The 22,092-nt window shown below is 42.2% G+C and overlaps 1 protein-coding gene and 1 pseudogene across 1 annotated transcript; one reads left to right on the top strand and one right to left on the bottom strand.

Annotated features, from left to right (window-relative positions):
* Positions 1-11,561: 11,561 nt before the first annotated feature.
* LOC133105231 (cAMP-regulated phosphoprotein 19-like) lies at positions 11,562-11,882 on the bottom strand (annotated as a pseudogene).
* Positions 11,883-13,581: 1,699 nt separating this feature from the next.
* On the top strand, positions 13,582-22,078 carry MRPL33 (mitochondrial ribosomal protein L33). Its single transcript, XM_061211067.1, has 4 exons — positions 13,582-13,667; positions 14,523-14,541; positions 16,277-16,383; positions 21,772-22,078. The coding sequence occupies exons 1-4, from the start codon at positions 13,646-13,648 to the stop codon at positions 21,819-21,821; spliced, it is 198 nt and encodes a 65-aa protein (XP_061067050.1). The 5' UTR covers positions 13,582-13,645; the 3' UTR covers positions 21,822-22,078.
* The last annotated feature ends 14 nt before the right edge of the window (positions 22,079-22,092 follow it).

Raw genomic sequence — 22,092 nt, forward strand, 5'->3', positions numbered from 1 at the left:
ATGCAGAAACTGAGGCACAGAAGTTTAAGTAACTTGCCCAAGGACAGAGGGCTAGTAAGTGGTAGAGCCAAGGTGTTAACCTGGTTCTCCTGAGTCTGGAGCCTAGGCTCATAACCATCTGAAAAACCCACATTTACAAATAGAGAGTTTAAGAGGGTTAGAATCCTTCAAATCACAAAAGGATTTATCAGAATGTTCTCTACACCCCAAATTCCTCTATAGCTTCAGTCAATAAAATCCATAATTTTATTTTCTGGAGTTCATGTCCAAATTTTAAGGAACATATTTTTTTAACATAACAGATAGACTTTTGCTCTTTGGGAAGGGTCACTCCTAGAACTTTCATCAAATCAGTTCATTCTGTTAATAGTTAACAACTGACTTACTGTCTTATTGGTACTGAATACATTTAGAAAGGAGGTTTGGGCAAGGTAGTTATACTTTAAGTATGAATTTTATAATTATACATTTGTATATATTCACACATAATCAAATTTAATCAAATGGACAGCCTGAAAGAGTGAAATTGTAGTGTTTTCATCGTGGTGCAGGGGTTGGGGGCTTTCTTCTTGAATTGGCCGTCAACTTGATTTATAGATGTTTTATCTCATTAACCTTAATGTCATGGAGCTAATTAGTAACTCTGGAAACTGCAAAACACACTAGAAGCAGTCCCGTAGCTCTTTAACTTCACTGTGCGCCAGATTAAACTGGACCCAATTATTCCCAATCACAGAAGACAACTTTTGAAAGGCTTTGCCTCCTTCATTTGGAATGGCTTACTGGGATGAAAATCAAGCTTGATGTGGATCCTGATTTTCCTTTTGGCCGCACACCATGTTACATCAAAACAGTCTGAATCCTTCAAAAGCTCTTGCTTCACAGAGAGACAGGCATATGAACATTGCAGTGATTGCCCCTGTTTGGGTAAAGTCGTCCCAGGACCCTGTGGAGGGTCCCGAGGATCTCACTGCCTGCATTCTGCCTGCTGGTGAGCATCAGGGCAACATGTTGGGACCCAGCCCTCTTCAGGAGGCTGCTGTCTTGAGGATGGAGAAGGTCTCTCAGGTACTAACAGTGCTATGGGCATCCTTTTCCTTCCCTTTCCCTCTTCTTACTTCTGGGACCAAGACGCTGAGGCAGAGGTTGTTACAGCCTTTCTTCCCTTCTAGCTTTCTATGGGAGGATTCTGAGCTGCTTGCCTTCCCACCCCTCCCTCTCCCCACCCCCCCCCCCCCGCCCCCATTTCTTATGGCTGAATCAGATGGTGGCTAGGATGCAAGGATGATAGACATCAAAGAGGCTAAATTAATCTACATAAGAAAAAGGCGGAAGCTACTCTCTGGAGAGAGAATGGGCTGGGTACGCTGTTGAGTGGGATATTGGGTGAGAAAAATGGCCATTTTTTCAAGAAATTTCTCAAAGATTTACATGATTTTTAAGGCATTTGGAGTTTAACTTACATTTCTTTTGAATTGGATACCATGTGAAGATGGAACTTCATAAGAGAGAAAGAAGGCTCAGTTTGTTTGTTCTTTTGTTTTGTTTTGTTTTTTTTGGCCACGGGCGGCTTGTGGGATCTTAGTTCCCCAACCAGGGACTGAACCCGTGCCCTTGGCAGTGAAAGCGTGGAGTCCTAACCACTGGACTGCCAGGGACTTCCCTTTTTTTTTTTTTTTTTTAAGAAGGCTCATTTTATTCAAGTTACATGTCAAATAATTTTCTGAGAAAGGAAAGTGATTTGGGTAGAAAAATTCAAGCTGATGACTTGCAATGAGGTTTTTTGAATTTGCATGGTCCTTGGACAGGACTGTGAAGTGTAGGAGTAGTAGAGAGCGGCCTGTGATGAAATATTATCAGGTGGGGATCCTTGGATTTGTGGGTGAAGCTGAGGTTTCCTTTGGGGTGATTTCACATGACCAAACTCCAATGCTGGAATAGGTGATACAAAACTTTAATCTCTTTCCTTGGTTTAGTTTGAAAATGGACTAGATTGTTAACATACAGACAAATTTTTGTGTGGGGACTTGCTCCTTAAGTGCCAAACTGATGTTCTAATGCCGTTTGACATGTCTCCCGGCTGAGTGACTCAGCCCTGGCCTCATGAACCCTCCACAGGCTCTCCCTCCCTCAGGGGTGCAGGTGTGTCCCCACCTTGGTCAGAGGCCAGGAAACTAACCACAATATCCTGGCTAGAGACATAGGCTTCTGCCTTGGAGGCAAAACAGGGTGAAACACAGGCAGGCAGGATCCCAAACCACAGAAGCTCAAGTTAGGTCATCTTTGTGAACATGACAATTCACTGTCTCTCTCGGTCAACAAAAAGAAACACAGACCCATTCAAAAATGGTTCTAAAAGACTGAGAATATGCATAGCTATGGCAACTTGACATTGAATGCTATTCCAAAGCAACTGAGAAAGTTAATTAGCCATTCTTTTCACAAGCCAAGAAAGGTGCAATGATACATTCACACCCGTCTGTAGCAGGACAGTCAAGTACAGGAGTTTAAATCACTTTTCTGGCAGGCAATGAGTACAGTGTTTGAGTTCATGTTCCCTCCTCACATGCACCTGGCAACTTGGGGGACTGCATGCTGGGCAGGAACCATCCTTCTGGGAGATATTGCAGACATTCACAGGATTGTCCCTCTGTGGGACCTGCCTCTCTGGGACAGTTAGAAATTACGTTGAAGATCAGGTTATGGGGGAGGAAGCCATGATGGAAAATTATTGTTCCTTTGAAAGTAGTTATTCATGGAAACTTTGCTATGACTGGTATGGCCATTACCATGGTCATTTCATTTTACCTTAAACGTGGACCCCAGTCCAAGGCGGAGGTAGATAAGCCCTTGGGAATGCACAATTACTACTTGGTTCGCTTGCAGGAATCAAGCAAATGAAATTGATGATAAAAATGACACTGCTTTAGAAGGCATTCTCTCATGTTCACAGTATATTTAAAATAATCATTAGGAAAGAGGGCCTGGTGTTTTGAAGAGTCTGTCAGAAATCTTCAGCCCAATTTGTTCCTAGGACAGGATGAGAATGGATTTACTTCGGTTGAAATCCTAACTTCTATTGTCAGGATTATGTAGAAGTCTGGATAATGCTACACATAGGAAAAACAAAGAGAAACACTTTCTCTTCTAGACTGGCATCCCTGAAGACTAGGAATAAAATCACTTCAACTATGAATTACTGATCTGTTCCTCTAAGGCTAGTTAATAATGAACACTGTTTGTCCTTTGTAGGATTTAATATTTCCCCAACCCACAAGAGCCATACTGGTTGCCTTTGATCCTGGGCTAGGTCTTACTGACATCTGTTTTTTTTTGTTTTTTAAAATAATTAATTAATTAATTAATTTTTGGCTGCATTGGGTCTTTGTTGCTGTGTGCGGGCTTTCTCTAGTTGTGGTGAGAGGGGGCTACTCTTCGTCGTGGTGCACGGGCTTCTCATTGCAATGGCTTCTCTTGTTGCATACAGAGCACAGGCTCTAGGTGCATGGGCTTCAGTAGTTGTGGCATGCGGGCTCAGTAGTTGCGGCTTGCGGGCTCTAGAGCACAGGCTCAGTAGTTGCGGCACACAGGCTTAGTTGTTCCGTGGCATGTGGGATCTTCCCGGACCAGGGCTCGAACCTGTGTTCCCTGCATTGGCAGGCGGATTCTTAACCACTGCGCCACCAGGGAAGCCCCTGACATCTGTTTTAAACAGAGGAAAGAGGGGAGTATTAGAATTGATGCTGACTGTATTAAATTCTACCCCTTATGTACATGCTTGAGGCAGCTTCATGGAATCCCTCCTCCAGACCAGATGAGTTATTTCTGGAGCTGTGGCTCCTTTGGCCACCCATACCCCACTGGTTGGCTCAGCCCCTGCTTCTTGTAGCAGACCTACTTGAGAACACCAGTGTATTTCTTGGCTACATTTCCATATAGCCTTTTAATCTTCACAGATGAGACAATTTAATACACTCCTACCTCACATGGCCATGAGTTCTACTCTGGGCCAACATCAGGACCAATCCTGTCCTGGGCAGGGGGCTAGAAAGACCTTGATCCTAGAAGTTGGCATCTAGTCATGATGGTTACTGGCCCCACTCTAGCCTCATACCCTGGCCCTAGAAACTGGACTCTTACCTCATCCATTCACTTGACAAATATTTATTGAGCGCCTACTATGTGCCAGGCCCACAAATATGGCAGTAACTAAAACATGAAAATACTCACCTTTCTCTAACTTATACTCTGTTTTAAGGAACCAAGTCTTTTCTTACCATTCCCAAGTTTCAACCTTGGTTCCCTGATCTGGAAGTCACTTCTTCTAGAACAATCTTTCTCAAACTTCAATATGCATACAAATCACTTGGAGCTGCAGATTCTGATTCAGTGGGTCTAGGGTGGGGTCCGAGATTCTGAATTACTAACTAGCTCCCAAATGTTACTGCTGCAGCTGCTGGGGATGTTGCCTGGATTACGTTTTGAGTGGCAAGGATGTACAGCCAGTAGCACCATCAGTGAGTCTGTTAGAAACACAGAATCTCAGGCCTCGCTTCAGACCTCCCGGCTGAGAATCTGCCCCTTGACAAGATCCCCAGGAGTTGAGAAACCATGATCTAGAACAGTGATTCCCAAAGCACAAGCATCAGAAGCACCAGGTGAGAATTATAAACTACCTGGGGACCGCCCCCCCATCCCTCACCGAGTTGTATTATTGGGTGGTGAGCACCCCAGGTGATTCTGATGGATACCAGGTTTGAAAACCTCAAAGAGCATTTGCAGAGGGCACTTCCCTAGGCTCATGGGACCTCACAGTGAAAAAAGCCTTAGAGTTGATCTGACGATAATCATCTGAGATTGCGGGCTCCTCTGAAGTGATCGTCACACAAGTCCCAGGTAAGAAACTGAGGCCAGGTCCTTGTGCAGGGTCCCGTGGCTATTACACGGTGGCGCCGGGCCTTGCTCCAAGTTCTCCTTCCACCGCAGCCGCCGCTCCTGCTGCCGCCGTGCAGCCCAGGCCCGCCCACCCCAGGACTGCCTCTCCTTGACCACGCCCCCAATCTTCCTCTCCTCCAGCCCCTCAACGCCAAACCTCCACACCCTCACGGCCGCTTTACTTCAGCACCCACGGTTGCTACCCTCTCCCCACCCATCAACCAGACCACACGTTTAACTGGTTGGCTTTCCCCAAAGACTGATTCTGCCAGCCCCTCGATAATGTTTTCAGCTCTTTGGGAGAGGTGCAGTGCGTGGGTGGGAAGGTGTTGTCTGCTGGCCTTCCATCCATCTGTCAGGAAGGCAATTAAGTTTCCTGCTCTTTGCTGTTTCAGCCCCTCTTTTGCTAAGCATCCTGCAGCCTTCTGGAATGTATGTGAGCACCTCCTCTCTTTGCTTACAGCTTCAAGACTTTCTCGTTCTTTCAAACTGGCTACGTTCTCCCCTCCCCTGCCTACACAGGTAGGTGCTACTCACCGTCAAAGTTAAATGGACACACCTGGAACTTATGGTCTAAGGTAGAGGCCTTATTTCGGAGTCCACAGATCCCTAGCCCAATAATGTAAAATCCTGAGTGTACACTAGAATCTCCTAGGGAGTTTAGAAATCCAGACTGCACTCAGATCAATTAAATGAAAACCTCTGGTGGTGGGAGGCAGGCACCAGTGGTTGACAGCTCTCCCCAGGTGATTCTGATGTGCAGCCAAGGTTGAGAACCACTGGAAAGTCCAGGTAAAATTGTTTCTGGATGGGCATATGTGCATTTGGTGGAAAAGCTAAGCCATAGCCTTTAGCAGATTCTCAAAGTCTTCAATGATACTTTTCTCCTTACCTTTCTCCCCCTCAAAAAAGGCGCAGTGACTGGTCTAAGATAACAAACAAGAAGAACTTACCAGTTATTACAGAAACACCAAATACATGTGTTAACTAAATAAACAGGCACTAACATGTAGAGCAGCAAAAGTGCCTATTGTTGCTTCACAAGTGAAGGGCACTTGGGAATGTTGTGTTTGGTGGGATGGGAGAGTCCCTGCCTCTCTCCCAATTAGCCAGGAAAACGGTGTGATTTCAGATGCTGCCACTACAGAGATCTGATCACATCACTTAACTCCCCTGCTGCCCACAGAACCAAGGCCAAACCCCTGACGATAACATCCTGGTTCCTTCCTTCCTGGTTACCTGGCCCCAGGCATCCTTTCTAGTCATTGCGCTCATTTCTTCACACACTCTAGCCCCAGAAGGATGCTCACTGCTCATTTTTTCCGACGCCTCTCTGCTTTTGCTTCTATTCTTCTCCTGGTTCCTCCCACTCTCCCTGTCTCAAGTAGACATGGGAGGGGAGGTAGGATTGAAGAGACGGAGAATGGCTGGAGCAGGGTTCCCTAGTACAGAAGGTGCTCAGTTCATATTTGTCAAAGTGAGTGGGGCAGCTGCCTTGTGTTAGGAGCTCCTGCTGGGGTGGGGGGGGGGCAGAAATATACAGAGATTCAGAAGCTCTGGCCCTCAGGGGACTTAGATGCCAGCAGGGAGGCAGACCAGTGATCCGGGTGCAGGAAACATAATAGGTGCTCTTAAGGGAATCTGTGGAAGGGAGAAGTGGGGTAGGATGGGGAATGTAGGGTCAGGAGAGACTTCATCCAAAAAGTAACTGATACTCTTCCAGAAAGGGCAGACCCCAGTGAAGAGAGATGGGGCTGAATTAGGAGAGCGAGGCCAGACTATGGAAGGCAATGAATGCCAACCCGAGGATGCCCACTGCTCACAGATTGAATCTGGTTGGTGCCCCCAGGTCCTGCCAGCTTTTAGTCTTGCTGCCTCAGGAAGTTTTTGCTGTAATACTAAGCTGTTGAAGCAGAGGACCCAATTTTGAAGCTGTCCCATCTGCCTGGAGGTGTCTGAGCTTGTGAAGGTACCAGCTTTTTGCAGCCTTCTCCAGCAGAGTCTCCCTCCCTCAAATGCCCATGTTCCCAGGCCCCTGGGACACGTCAGGGAGCCAGAATCACTGACACTGTAGACAAGAACGGTGGCTGTACTTCCCAACTGTAAGTCAGGCAGGACATAGGTAGGACAGTGGGCTGGACAATGGGCAGTCAGGGACCTCTTAACACAACAGAGGAGGCGGGGAACAGCATCCAGATCCTCGGGGTTGAATCCCAGTGCTAAGAGCTGGGAATGCAGTGTTGACCAATGCAACATAGACACTGTGGCTAAAGCCCTGCGAGAGTAGATATTCAATAGATTTGTTCTTTTCCTCCATCTACTTCCCTGGGTTAAGAATCTAGGTTAAACGGCTGCACCTTCTCCCAGCTGCAGAAAGAGGATGAGTGCCCCTCCCATAAGGACTATACCCTTTCCATTTGGGCTTCCAGGATGATCTAATTGTTCTTCACTTTAGTAAGGCACAGAGGGCTCATTACGTAAATTCAGGCAAACATACACACCCCAGATCATGAATTACATCTGTATTAATAAACATTTTAATTAACACTTACCAACTGCCGACAATGTGTGAGGTGTAAATAACACGTGGATGCAGGTTGAAGTAATGAGACTAGAAAGCCACTGCTTCCTTTCTACTTCATTCAAGAATTTCAAGAAACAGTGTACATGCTATCTCTTTAAAAAAGTAATCATAAGTTCTGAAGCCCGAAACAATCAACAATACACAAATACTTACCATTGTTTGCCATTTAAATGTAAATATTTATTAATAATTTAACATTTGTTTTTTGTTTGTTTGTTTGTCTTGTCTTTGGCTATGCCTCGCGGCTTGTGGGATCTTAGTTTCCCGATCAGGGATTGAACCTGGGCCCTTGGCAGTGAAATCGCGGAGTCCTAACCATTAGACCGCCAGGGAATTCCCAGTAATTTAGCATTTGTATGGTGCCTCTCTTCTCAGATTTATTCATTCATTTATTCAACAGATATTTGATAGAGGCAGCAGGCATTGTTTTAGGCACCAGATTACAGCAGTGAGTGAATAAGACAAAATTCCTGATCTTAAGATGTTTACATTCTGGTGAACGAAGATAGACAATAAGGAAATCAACAAGTACACAAATAATATTAAATGGTGATAAGTGCTGTAGGAAAATATAAAGCGGAGTAAGGAGAATAGGGACTGTGTGTGTGTATTGCTTTTTTACATAGAGTGGCCTCACTGATTAGGTGACATATGAGTGACAGGATTTGTTGATGGATTAGATATACGGTGTAGGAGAAAGAAGTGTCAAGTTGGCCACTGGGGTTTTTATTTGAGCAACTGGAAAAATGGAATTGTCACATACTGATTTAGAGGAAGCCTGTGGGGTGCAGCAGAAGTTTGGGAATTTGCTTTTGGACGTGTGATGTCAAGTAGGCAGTTAAATATACTAATCTGAAGTTCGGAGGGAAGGTTGGGACTGGAGACATAAACTTGAAAGTCTTCAGCTTGTAGATTTTTAAAAACAAACCAGATGTGACCATCAAGGGAATGAGTGTAGACAGAGATGAGATTCAAGGACTGGATCTGCCTTCATGACCTCATCACCTCTCAAAGGCCCCACTTGCAAACACCATCACACTGGGGATTAGGTTTCAACACATGAATTTAGTGTGGGGCTGGGGGGTGGGTGTACACAAACATTCAGTCTATGGCAGATACTCTGTAACTGTGGTCCCAAATTGTTTCTGAAGTGTTGTTTCCTATCTCTGAGGCAGCAGAGGTCTTAAGTGGTCTTCTGCTCCAGGCTGTTCCTGCTGCTGCCAAGGTGTCTCCAGGGCTCTCTCCTAGCTGGACCAGTCCTCTGCATGGTCAGACAGTGTGAGAAGGAAGTACGTAATGGGAAGTATGACAAAAGGCTGCAGGGCCTGTGGGTGGGGTTTGAAACCTCAAACTGGAATCCAGAGCGACAGCTCTGGAAGAGAATGTGGCCATTCCATAGTCCAGAGTTTCTGTGACCTGTGGAGTCTAAGATTCTGAGGACATCCCTCAAGAGATGAAGCTTTATATTACACTGTGAGCTCCGGAGACAGATTTCATTTGAATGAAGATTCTATGGTTTAAAATAAAGCTTGAAATCCACTAAAATCTAGTCCAGTGGCTGTGCATCAGATTGTGGCTTCTACCAAAAGGAATCAGAGTACCTTGGAGAAATGGCTGATTCCAGGTTTGGGCCAGGGAAAGTACAAGGTTAACCTGAGACAGCTGGTGACAGAAAGCAAGCAAGGAAGTGTGTCAGAAGAACATTGGGGACTTCCCTGGTGATGCAGTGGTTAAGAATCCTCCTGCCAAGGCAGGGGACGTGGGTTCGAGCCCTGGTCCGGGAAGATCCCACATGCCACAGAGCAACTAAGCCCGTGCGCCACAAATACTGAGCCTGCACTCTAGAGCCCGTGAGCCACAAGTACTGAGCCCACGTGCCATAACTACTGAAGCCCATGTGCCTAGAGCCCGTGCTGTGCAACAAGAGAAGCCCGCGCACCACAATGAACAGTATGCCCTGCTTGCTGCAACTAGAGAAAGCCTGCGCGCAGCAATGAAGACCCAACACAGAAAAAAATAAATAAATTAATTAATTTATTTTAAAAAAACAAAACATTGGACCAACTTGAAGGGACGCCTAATGGCCTACTTTGGGAAAATTCAAACATCAAAAATAATAATGACCATGTTTGATTATAAAACAATGAATAAAAATCCATTAAAGTGATACTAAAAAGTTAAAGAAAATTACAGAAAGGGGAAAACCTCTTTGTCACCACTGGAAGTGACTCATGCTAAGTTCTTACTCTGAATGTTAGTAATTAAAGAGAAAATAATTAGCATTTACCCTGACTTTTTAGGAGGAACTATAATTCAGCCTCAACTGGTTATAGAAAACTCTGCTTTTATTTATTTATTTATTTATTTAATTTTTAAAAATTTTTGGTCGTGCTGCACAGGCATGCAAAATGCAGGATCTTAGTTCCCTGACCAGGGATCGAACCAGAATCCCCTGCAGTGGAAGCACAGAGTTTTAACCACTGGACCACCAGGGAAGTCCCTAGAAAGCTCTTCTTTACAGAAGAAAACTAGCAAATGAATAAGAAGTTAAATGTTAGAAAAATTACCATTGTGTACCCCCAAATGTAATTCCTGAGTCAAAAAAAGATCATCAATGGATGCTAAAACCATGAGGAAAGGTTCTTGGGGAGCAGGATATTCTCATATGCCAAAGTTCCACCCTATAGAAAACTGCAAAGAGAAACAAAATCTACTTTTACAACAGAGAGATCTAGAGATCACCCAACCTAGCACTAGCAGGGGGACAACCTGACATTCTGGACCTCCTGATATGTTGGGATATGAAGCTGAGAGCATCATGTCCTCTTGTCAAAAGTGTTTTAAATGAAATCTACTCAAGCCTTTAGACTTACCTTCCAATTTACAGGAAATACAGGGGATAGAAGAATAAGTAAAATGACCACATAAGAAAACAATCAGACAAATTCAGTATTCGAGACACTCCACAAGAAACTAGCTCAGTCTCTTTAAAAATTCAGTATCACGAAAAAGAAAAAGTGAGGGGTTTTGTTTTAGATTTGAAAGAGATTAAAGATTTATGACAACTAAAGGTAATGTATGAACCTTGACTGGACATTTTTTTTTGCAATTTTATTTTTTTAAATTTTTTGGCCATGCCACATGGCATGCAGGATCTTAATTCCCCAACCAGGGATTGAACCTGCACCCCCTGCATTGGAAGCACGGAGTCTTAACCACTGGACGGCAAGGGAAGTCCCAGACTGGACACTGTTTTTGAAGAAACCAGCCATAAAAGACAGTTTGCCTCTGGCTTAGAGATTAGGAAACTATTAGTTTTTTTTGAGAGGTTGTGCAAAACTACTGTATTTACAAAAATGGCACAAAAGTGAATTCAACAGTCGATGCACATGCACACTTCATGCACATCTTCAACAACAAAAGGTATTCTAACACTATAAAACTGAATAGGAATACTAGCTTCAACAGCAGCTATTAAGCATTAGAGTCATATAAGTTACACCAGAATGGGCAAATATTGCCCAAGTAAAATTCTATTGTTAAAACTGAAACAGATTTAAGGCCATTCAAGTTCAAGCACAGGATACAAATCTTTTGAAGCCCCATCTATTTGTGTTTGAAATATGTGACCTTTCTTCTAACTTGTGGTCTTAAACTTCTGTTTTACAAAATCCAAAAGGAAAATACAGAAGAAATCAATACAACAGAGGTTATATTAAGTGAGAGTAACATACAAATCTATAACTAAGATGAATTAAAGAAAGCCAAAACATTAAAATTGTAAAACTTTCTTGTTACTTGTTGGAACCAGCCCTACACCAGGAGTTAGGTAATATATACAATTATTTTCAAGTAGATTACTTTATGTTGCTCTAACATGTTCTTTTTATCAGTGCACTGTTAAACTAATCAAAACTCTACACATGTATATTCCCTTACATACACACTACCACTACCTGCAAAGCCATAATTCTCAAATGGCTTAGTGAGTGAAAGGAAATAAAAAGCGGAGAAGTAACATATTAAGGAGAAATAATGGGAATTAGAAGATTCATGCAGTTCAGCTCTTTTAATTAGCCAGCCAGCTTGCTAGCAACAAGAGATGGTTTCCGTTGAGGAACGTCCTGTGCAGTGGGAATGTGGTCACCAGTGACCTCTGTCTGATCCGGGGCTGCAGTAGGAAGTTGCTTGTTCTTCATTTTTGCTTTGGCCATGTTGTAATCCCCAGAATCAAAATATTTTTGCCCTTTCTGCAATCTTTCCTTAAAATACCTAAACCTCCAGGCTTTTGTCCCAGATGAGGGTATCTTGCTTTTAATTTTGCTTCTTCAGCTTTCTCTGCACTAGTCACTTTGTCTTCCATTTCCTCTGCTCCTCCTCAGAGGCTGGAAGTCCTCGGGGACTTCCGTGGACATACTGCTCCCTCTTACCCAGCTTCTCCCCCAAACTATTAATTTTTTAAGGAATAAAAACACTATTGTAGTTATAATGATCTTATTCTTGAGAGATACATACTTAAATATTTAGGAGTGAAAGGTTATGTCTCCAATTTGCTTTTACACAGCTTAGCCAAAAACCCTAACCATATATATATGCATATACATATGCATATTTAAAAAAATTCCATATACATCAATATACATGGCAGAATCTTAACATTTGTTGAATTGGGTATATAGTTTGTTCATTATACTATCCTTTCTACTTTTTGATATATTCGAATGCTTCTTCATAGAAAATTGGGGAGGGGGAAGAAATACTGTACAGACTCTGGGCCTCTCCTCTGGCATCCAGGTCTTTTAAAGGACCCTAGATGACTGATAGACCTTCAGGAATGAGAATCACTGATCCAGTGCCCACACTGAGCCTGAAACTGAGGTCTGAAGAGTTGAAATGACTTTCTAAGGGACAGAACAAAGACTAGAATTCACGTTCCTTGGCTTCCAGTCCTGTGTTCCTTTCTTATAGATCCCCAAAAGGAATTTCCTAAATAAGAAACCTTACCTTCCTGAACACCTGAAGCTCTTGTTTGTCAGCAGCTGAACTGCACAAGGTAAGGAAGGGTTTGGGCACCTAGAGGGTGCTCAGTTGCTGGAATTAAGTTATGGGGGAAAAAAAACCATTAGAGGTACTAAGGGCAAGGACAGTCCTAGTTTTAAAAATTGTGTTGTGTTGTATTGGAGAGCTACATTTTGTCTTTTTAATAATTTCATTACTTGCAGTGAGGATGATCCATGAGAATAAATCTTTCACATGTTTGTAAAATTTAATATATAGGTAAAATCACAGATTAGAAAAAAATCCTAAAGTCCTGATTATTGGGAAATGAGGTTTCGGCTGAAGTACCTGGTGTTGAAGGAGCCCAGGTTCCTTGCAGAGAGGTGAAGATTGGAAGATGGCAAAGTGGTTAGGTCCCAATGTCTAGAGGGAAAGGCATGAGTCTTTGCAGTCAGACAAAATCTGGGTTCAAATTCTGACTCTGCCGTTTACTAGTTTTGTGACATTAAGCAAGTTATGTCAGCGCTCCCAATCTCAGATATTCGGTCCCTATTGCCACGCAGGTGCTTAGATACAGCAGTTAACAAGATGCACAGGGCCCTGCCCTCCTAGAAATCCAACATATAATTAAGGAATAGGGATATTCAGGTGGCGTTCTCAATTTTGGAGGGACTGAGAGTAGATGTTAACTAGGTGGAGATGGAGATGGGCCAGAGGAGGCAAAAGAAGGCAACAAATTTAAGGAAATAACGCGGGAGCCCGATAGCCTGAAGCGGCTGAGGAACATAGGGAGTTCCTGTGGCTTTAATGTAGGCGGCTGCGATTATTTATGAAACATGTATGGAAAGCACCTAACTCTGACCCAGAAGTAGGAGTCAGGGTCTGGGTCGCGAACCCCGAGCGATAACAAAGTCCCTCTCCAAAAGGGGAGGGGACTCCACACTCCAGCACCACAAAGGAGACACCTGGAGTGTAAAGAACACAGCTTAGAGGCGGGTTCAGCCCTGAGATTTACACAGAGGGCGTGGCTTCGGAGCACTCCCGGAATCCTCTTCCGGAACAGGCCTGTGCCCCGGAAGCAGTTATTTGTTGCGGGAATTCGGACCTGTTACAGAGGGTGCTGTCGACATGTTCCTGTCCGCGGTCACCTGTAAGTGGGGCTGGAGGCGGTGGCAGGGCCTGCAGCGGGGGCGGGAGGTCGTCACAGGCGGGCCCCGGGACGTTGCGGGGTGGGGTGCGCGCGCCGGTCGGGAAGCTGCCGCTGCGACTTCCCAGGCCTTTAGGACTACAGCGCCCGGCATGCCCCGCGCCGCGCTCACGGCGGGGCTAGTGGGTCTCGGGGGTCTGGGGCGCTGGTTTTGGATCAGTTGCGGTTCGTTCGGACTGTAGAGTCAGCCCGGCAGGAGTGGGGCGCTTTCCCCCGCCCTCTGTAGCGGTGTGTCAGCAGAATCTCCGGACGTGCTAACTGGGGAAAACCTCTAGTTAAGTCGTTTAGAACTCTAAAGATGAGGAGCAGTGATTGACTCTAGGTCATACAGCTGGGCTGGGAAAGAAGCCCTCTGGCTCCCAAGACAGTGTTCTTCCATGCACCAGGCTGACTTCCCGGTTAGAGTTAGTTTCACTTCTCCACCTGATGTGATGGTTGTTGGAGTTTGCACAGGTTAACTTACCAAACAAGAGGCTTGTTCTAGTGCAAATGTTTGCACCTTAGAAGAGGAGCAAGTGGAGCAGATCTTAGTTTAGGAAGATTTAAAAGGTAACCAGTCCAACTGAAAAGAGACTGCATAGCATTACGTCCAGAACTGTGGTGGTCTGATTGGATTTTTAAAAAGCTTATATAAAATCTTAACGGGATCCCTAATAGCTAGGGAGTAGTTACTTGAGTGACAATTTATGGCCTACTTCATGATTTAAATAATTTTGATTATCCTGACATTATATGAGCTTTGCATAAGCAAGATAATAAATCGTTATTTTTCTTTTCTCTTTCCTCCCTACAAAAAAGTTGCCAAGACCAAGTCAAAGTAAGTAAAAGTTTTTCTCTTCACTTGTTTATGTTAGATTCATTAGTCCCACTGCTGCCAGTGAATCCTTATGTTAAATTAAGCATTTGGCTTCAATTTTCTAAAAGTTGATTTGAGGATTAGTTACTTGATGAATTATTTTGGCCCTGTGAACTGTTTCAAAAAATATTTTCCCTCCTTCCCAACTGACCTACTTAAGTGAACATTCAAATAATTTACTAAAAGTTGCTCTTGCTGTCTTGTTCCTAAACAAATCACCAGGGTCCCCGTGCTCTGTTTGGACTACCACTGCAATTCTGTTTCCTCAAATTGAGGACCAAGGGACGTTTGTCTGGAGCCCACTACAGGAATCTAGCAGAACAAGCTGTGATTTGATTAATCGACAGAGCCTGTTTTATTGAGTTTTGTAATCCTTTGCCTTCATGGTATAAGCATTTCAAAAATAGCAAAGGCTAAAGATTCCATGCTGTACCAGAGAGACTATAAATACCAAACTGGTATTTCAAAATAAATTTTGTAGACAATAACCGAAGTAAGATTTTCTGTGTTAAAAATAGAAAAATTCTAAAGCAGCCTTTGTTTACAACCCAAGACACATCACAAATCCTTAAAACTAGGTTTTTTGGATTAAAGTTAATGAAAAACATGTTATGTTAGTGTTTTACCCTCAATATTTTTTATTGATTAATATAGCTTTTCCCACAATCCAGTTATTTATTTCCCACTTTCAGGTTCTGTAGAAATCTCCCATGCCTTCAGTTTCTTTAGAGATGCTCCCTGCCTGTCATGTTCTTTGAATCCTTGTGCCATTTGTCATATATGTCTCGCCTTACAGACCTTGTGTACGCAACTCACCTTCTATACTGTTACTGTTAGTTCTCCAAGGTGCAGATGTGGACTTACAGGGCTTTGCATTTCCTATAGTGCTTTCCACAGAGTAAGCACTTAATAGATATTTGTTGAATCTTTTTGAATGAATGACTAATTATTGTCTATCTTAATCAACAGATATTGTATCCCTCTTAGTATGAGGCACTGTGCTGTACATTGAAAGGGATGCAAAGATGTGTAATATATCTTAGATATATTGTATATTTGAATGCTTCAAATTCTTTTTTGGAATTAGATGAGAAATCAAATAGCATGATCTACATAGGGAGACAAGACATGTGCAAGAGTAACAAATAGTATGAGGTATTAAAAGGTCCAGTGAGGCAAAACATGAACTTTAATGCTTTGGATGACTAGAACTTAAACAAAATATGAAGGGGAACAAGGTTTTGCACATTGTCAATGTAAAAGTTCCAATACCTTTATTCTGTCCTTTCCTGATTTTACTCTTATTACTCATCCCTGGAAGATAGGGCTCTTCTGAGACAGCCATCTTCCTGACTGGCCAGCTAGGGTTACCAGTACTTGCGTATTTTCCCCACTCCTGACTTCTGCTCTTTCTAAAAGGTGGGTGTCTGAGTCTATTCCCACAGTGTGGTTTGATTGTTCTTGTTGCTTTGGTTAGGTCATTACCAAGGCACCCTGTGTAATGGAACAAACCTTGGGAATCAGAACCATTCAAGCTGTGATTTATGGAAAAATAGGCTGTTTTAGAACTGAACTTAAGGCTTAAGTGATGTCTCACAAGTAATACTGCTGTATAGGGTTCTCAAAATGTGCCATCCCCCCATGACTGATTTTATTCTGTTTCCTCAGCTTGTAACAACTTGCTTTTAAATCTTAGAACAATTCTGGTGAAAATGTTGAGCCAAGCTGGAACAGGTTTTTCCTTCAACACTAAGAGAAGCCGACTACGGGAGAAACTGACTCTCTTGCATTATGATCCAGTAGGTAAGATTCAGAGAAGTTACTCCATAATAAATTCAAATGCTTTCAAGGCCTGATGCCCTTTTCAGATTGATGCTGAACATCTTTGGCAGTTTTGTGGCCCCTTTGTCACTATAGCATTCATTCCAAGTACATATTGAAAGTTTACTGTGGTGCTAGTTAGTATCCCAGGTGCTGGGATATGTGAAGACACAAGATAGACTCAGTACCTGTGGTTTTGGCACTTACAGTCTGGTTTTGGAAGGGAGAGAAAGGAAAATTGACAAATTATGCTAAGTGCTATGAGAGAAACAAGCAGGATGCTGAGATACAGAATGAAGTTGGGGGGAGGTGGATCCTACCTTTATCCTTTAGATAGGATAGTTCAGGGAAAGTCTACCCAGTCGGAGATAGTTAACCAAAGATTTGAAGGTGAGAAAGCAGCCATGTAAATAGAATAGGGGATATTGTTCTGGAAACAGAGAAGAGTGTCTTGAAAAAGGGAGGGAATGTTCTGCTGGGGTCATCTGCCCAACAGTGGCAAGTAATTAGGTCCAGATTCGAGTTAAAGGAGTATGCTGTCTATATATTAGAGCAGGAGGGTAGGAAATTTCATTTGCTGTTTTGTACCATCTGCTAAAATGACATAGTAAGTGATAACTTTAAATGGCCTCAGTGGATAGAAACATTTGTCTGAAAAAGACAAATGTTCCCAAGTCCAGATAAAAAGGGTCAGCACCCTGATTACTGTTGGTGGTAGCCTATCCTGTTTTTGGATTTCATGAGCCAATTTATGCAAAATTAACTAGCAAACAAAACTGCAGGCCATTCATCTCATTTTTGTGCCTTTGCTTCTAAACAGCCCCTTTATAATTGCCTCTTAATAATGGCTGTGCCGGAGCTTCTGGGTTGGTAATCACGTGGGGATTCTGGGAGACTGGCATGCTCAGAGAGGGCACAGAAGCTTCACTCCCCTTCCCCGTACCTTGCCCTGTGCGTCACTTCCATCTGGCTGTTCCTGAGTTACTGTCTCCAGGCGGATAGTGTCAGAGTTGAGTTGAATTGTGAGACACCTGGTTGGTGATCAGAGTTGAAATTGGTGCTAGAATCTTATTTCTCCAAATTAATCCATTATATAATGAAAGATAGGCACTTAATGTCATAATCAACTTTTTCTTTAACTAAGAACAAGACCTGCTAGACTCACTTGTGGCCAAGATGGAGCAATGGGACCGAATTTACTTTCCCACTTGAAACTCAACAACAACAAAAGGACAATATAGGCAACAAAAGACAGTGATCCTTGAGAGAAAGGAAACAAACTAGTGCTTGTGAATAACCAGACCAAATGGAAAATTCTGTCTTCTTTGTTTACCTACACAAGTCTTCAGGTCTTCAGATATGTGAATGCATAGTAACATAAGCACCCATACTCTCCGGGCAATCTGAACCCCATTTTATAGGTTAGGAATCTGGTACCAAGGATCTTAATCAAGGACACACAGCTAAAATATGTGACAAAATACAAATTTGAACTCAGGACTGTCTGACTCCAAGCCTAGGCCCTGAATCACTACGTATGGACCTGTTATCGAGAAATTTCTTAGGAGGCTAAAACTCACTTACTGGTGCATGAACTGTGGTTGGGCATTAATGCGAATCTGGCTGACAGCTACGTTACTAGCTGCTTTCAGAGTTTGTACGGAAGGTCTCACAACCACTGTTCATTATGCTGCATTTGTCAATGTCTAAGAAAAACAAAAATAATACCACCTTAAAAAAAAAAAGAGGGCTGTACCAATGTAAGGAGGCATTTAAAAAAGGCTCTGAGAAGCCCAGTTGTCAGCCTAAAATTGGTATAAATTCCATTCTTTAACAGAAATAAAATTTTCTGCTGTTTTTTTGGTGTTAAGATTTCTGGTCATTCTTTATTATAATAAAAAGGGGATTCTAGGTTTATACCTGATGATTAGGAGTCTGAATTTCAAGAGGATATCTCATATGGTGGAAAAATTATTAGAATGATAAGGTATGTGTTTTAGTCTGGGTTGATATAACAAAGTACCACAGACTGGGTGACTCATAAACAACAGATCTTTCTTTCTCAGAGTTCTGGGACCTGGGACGTCCGAGATCAAGGTGCCAGTATGGTCGCTTTCTGGCGAGGGCCCTCTTCCTAGTTCATAGGAAGGGGTTCTTCTTGCTGTGTTCTCACATGGTGGAGGGGCAGGCAAGCTCTGGAGTCTCTTATAAGAGAATGAATCGCATTCATGAAGGCTGCACCCTCATGACCAAAGCACCTCCCCAAGGCCCTACCTCCTAATACCATCATCTTTGGAGGTTAGGATTTCGATGTAAATTTGGGGGAGCGCAGACATTCAGACCATAGCAATGTGATATTGGATTGGTGTGGTGGTTTTCTCCCTCTGATTTCTTTGTATCAGCTGGTGAAAACCCAAAGTGATGAACTTTACAATAAAGTAGCTGTTTTTCTAGCGTTTTAGCTCCTTCAGAGTTTTTTAGGAACTTGTACAACATTAATAAATGTTGATTGAATAACCTTCTCTGATATTTTAAGTGTGAAAATGTATTGGAATTTTCACTGTTAGTATGGAGGTGTTAGGAACTTATTATTTGTCAGACTGATTTTAAGTTTTGAGATTGGGAAAGGATACAACCATAAACAGTTCTGACTGTAAGTTGAAAGTGGAAGAAAAGATTCATATATTAATTTCAAACAGATGATTAGAGCTTTTCTGATAAGGAATGGTCGGAGCCATGACAGCACAACTTTGTCTCTTCTGAAGAAGAGAATGTTCTGGGATAGCAGAGCGATTGGCTTTCTGCCCACTTACTGAATGCCGTGGAGGCTTGCGTGATGTTTGCCTTGCGGCCTGCCCCATTGCTCAGGGTACCAAATAGCTTGGCAGTTCTCCCAGCATATTTTACTGCAGTGAATAAATGGTTAGTTTAAGGGTACTGTTTTGCTTGTCTGCTTTATGAAGGAAATCAGGCAAGGAAACATGGAAAAATTCCCAATTATTTGAGTACTTTATGGTATACTCTATGGCTAGAACCAGCCTTAGTCCTTTCAAACTCCTTTTCCTCATATAAAGCTAGATGCAAATTTCCAAGGAGGAAGGATTAAAGGCTGAGGCATAAGCTTATTAAACTTTGTTAAATATATGAAGGTTTATTATAAAGAAAATGAAAACTTGTCAGTTTTAATTCCTTGGATGACTAAACAAGACAATATAGACTTTAATTGAAGCAGAATAGACTTAAATTAGATGTAGGGAAAGAACTTGACAGATTCATTCTTCTGTGAATTAAGCAACAAATATTTTGACAGAAAATTAATTTATGTTTATGATTGTGGATAGCAGTGTGTCATTTCAACTCATCTAACACATACTGAGTGTTTGCTGTCTGGCAACCTGTGATGGAGATGGAGTTATCCCTCTCATAGGGAAGAAAACTGAAGGAAGAGTATTTTGAGCAATTTGCCCAAGGACTCACAGTAGATAAATGGTGGAGCCAAGGTTTGAACCCAGTTGTTTTGACTCCAGGCCCCATATTTTTTCTATTACATGGAGCCAAATTAGTCTGTTTTCTTTTTTTTTTTTTAATCAGGACCTTCCCCTGCGGTCAGCACTGTCATTCTTACCTCCTATCAGCATTTCTCTCCACTATATGCCCTGTGCTGTTTTAGCTCATCCAGATGCTGCTGCTGCTTCAGAGGCTAAACTTGACCCTCTCTGTGAGGCGTTTCCCTCACCATTCCAGTCCCCTTTGATCTTTGGGTTCCTGTGGGGCTTACTGGACATCCATGCAGGCACCTCATGATATACTGCTATTAAAGCAGGGACTTTTACGCTTTCATAAATTCCACTTTGCCTAGCACAGTTCTGTGAACTTAAATATTTATTCTTTGAATTAAGGGAAGGAATGCAGCAAGTAAATCAAAATTTTTATGAATAAAGCCTTGCTTTACTAATATTCATCAGTTACTTCTGTTCAGGGTCATTTAAATAATCTCCTGACTGGTTATCCATGAGACACATTCTTTTTTTAATCCATTTTTTAGTTCCATGTAGAAAAACATGGGGGAAATATTTCTTGCAATGAATAACATTGTCTGATGGGAAGCTGTTTGGGTTCTTTACTACTGTCTTACAATGCTTTGTAGTCTTCCTTGGACTTTGAAGGAGCATCAGTCCTACTTATGTTTAATATTAGATGATTTGAAGTATATTAAAAATATCCCTATATACAAAGTAATAAAATATGTATTTTAAATTAACTTTATAGATAAAATTCTGTTGACTGGTTAATGGTTATTAATTTCAGCTGCCCATCAGAATCATCTGAGGGTTTTGAAAAAATACAGACTTCCAGTCTCCCTCTAGTTCTACAGAACCAGAATTAGGGTAGAGGTGGAGGTGAGAAGTAGGAGTGTATTTAAATAAGCTCTCTAGCTAATTCTTAATCATAGACAGTTTGGGAATCTCATATACAGGGTATCCATATTGATACAGAAGAATAACAAAAAAAAAAAGCTAAAATCTCTTTATGTGGTAGGGACAAGTGAGTTGCTGTTGTGTCTTAGTCTTTTGAGTTCCTGGATCTTCCTGGATGCACTGTTTTTGGTTTTTTGGCAAAGAAGAATTCAGGTGGTTTTTGTGTGTGTGTGTGTGTGTGTGAGAGAGAGAGAGAGAGAGGGAGGGAGAGATGTGTGATGTTAATGGAGTGCTATAATAGGGCGTTACAGGAACTATGAAAACCTTATTGCCTAGCATCTAGTCTCTAATCTTTCATCCAGGCAGTAAGCATTTTTGTTTTGGGTGTTTCAGAGAACTGTACTCTGTTATGATGTTTAAAATAATAAGATTTGGGTTATGATGTTAAATCTATTACCAAACTTGAAAATTTATATTTGGGTATATGAAACCATTTCTGGAAAGTACAAGGTTTAATGTGTATTTACTCTTTCAGCCAGGCTTCCTTTTCTTCTGTGGTCTGCTCAGTTTTTACTGCTTTTTTTCTGGAGTCTAGCTCCTGCTTTACCTTCTACAAGAGTGGACATTAGCTGGGTGAAGACGTTGTTTTTCATTTTTTTGCTTGTAATTTTCTTTTTTTAAATTTGATTATTTCACATTGGTTGAAATGTGACCTTGTGGGGTACCAAGGATGCCACTGATTGGCTGGTGCACCTTCCCTTGTTTTCCTTACCATTTTCTCCAGTCTTCTCTGATCTCTGGGATTGAGGAACTGAGTTAGCAAGTCAGCTCCATCCTCATGACAAAGGAAAGTAAAAGAAGAGAGGGCTCATGGTCTGATATGTATTTTTATTAAAAAATGGTGACGATACTTTTTAGTTTTCTGCTACAATCCTTTTTTCTCCTCTGACAGTGAAAAAAAAAGTCCTCTTTGTGGAACAGAAAAAAATACGCTCCCTCTAAACAATGGATTGAAAATGAATTTGATTTATAAATGAGAAGACTGAGGGCGGGATACTGATTCAGAAATTCTGCAGCGTGTAATGAAAGAAGAGGAAATGGCATGGAATCACTGCCTCCTGTGATTTGAAGGCCATTGTGAAGGAAAACAATGCAGTGAAAGAAAGTTCTTCATATTAGGACATATATCATTGCATCACATTTATTTATCTTTCTGGATATTTTTATAGCCCTTAATAAAAATATTAAAATAGCCTGTACTATTGTCTCTTAG

Source organism: Eubalaena glacialis, chromosome 14 (genome assembly GCF_028564815.1).
Source record: "Eubalaena glacialis isolate mEubGla1 chromosome 14, mEubGla1.1.hap2.+ XY, whole genome shotgun sequence".
Lineage (NCBI taxonomy): Eukaryota > Metazoa > Chordata > Mammalia > Artiodactyla > Balaenidae > Eubalaena > Eubalaena glacialis.

Bases quoted from the DNA above. Each gene is read 5' to 3' on its own strand.
- MRPL33 (XM_061211067.1), top strand. From the start codon at position 13,646: ATGTTCCTGTCCGCGGTCACCT. The intron at 16,384-21,771 runs GTAAGATTCAGA...CTCCTCTGACAG, and splicing joins CTTGCATTATGATCCAGTAG to TGAAAAAAAAAGTCCTCTTT.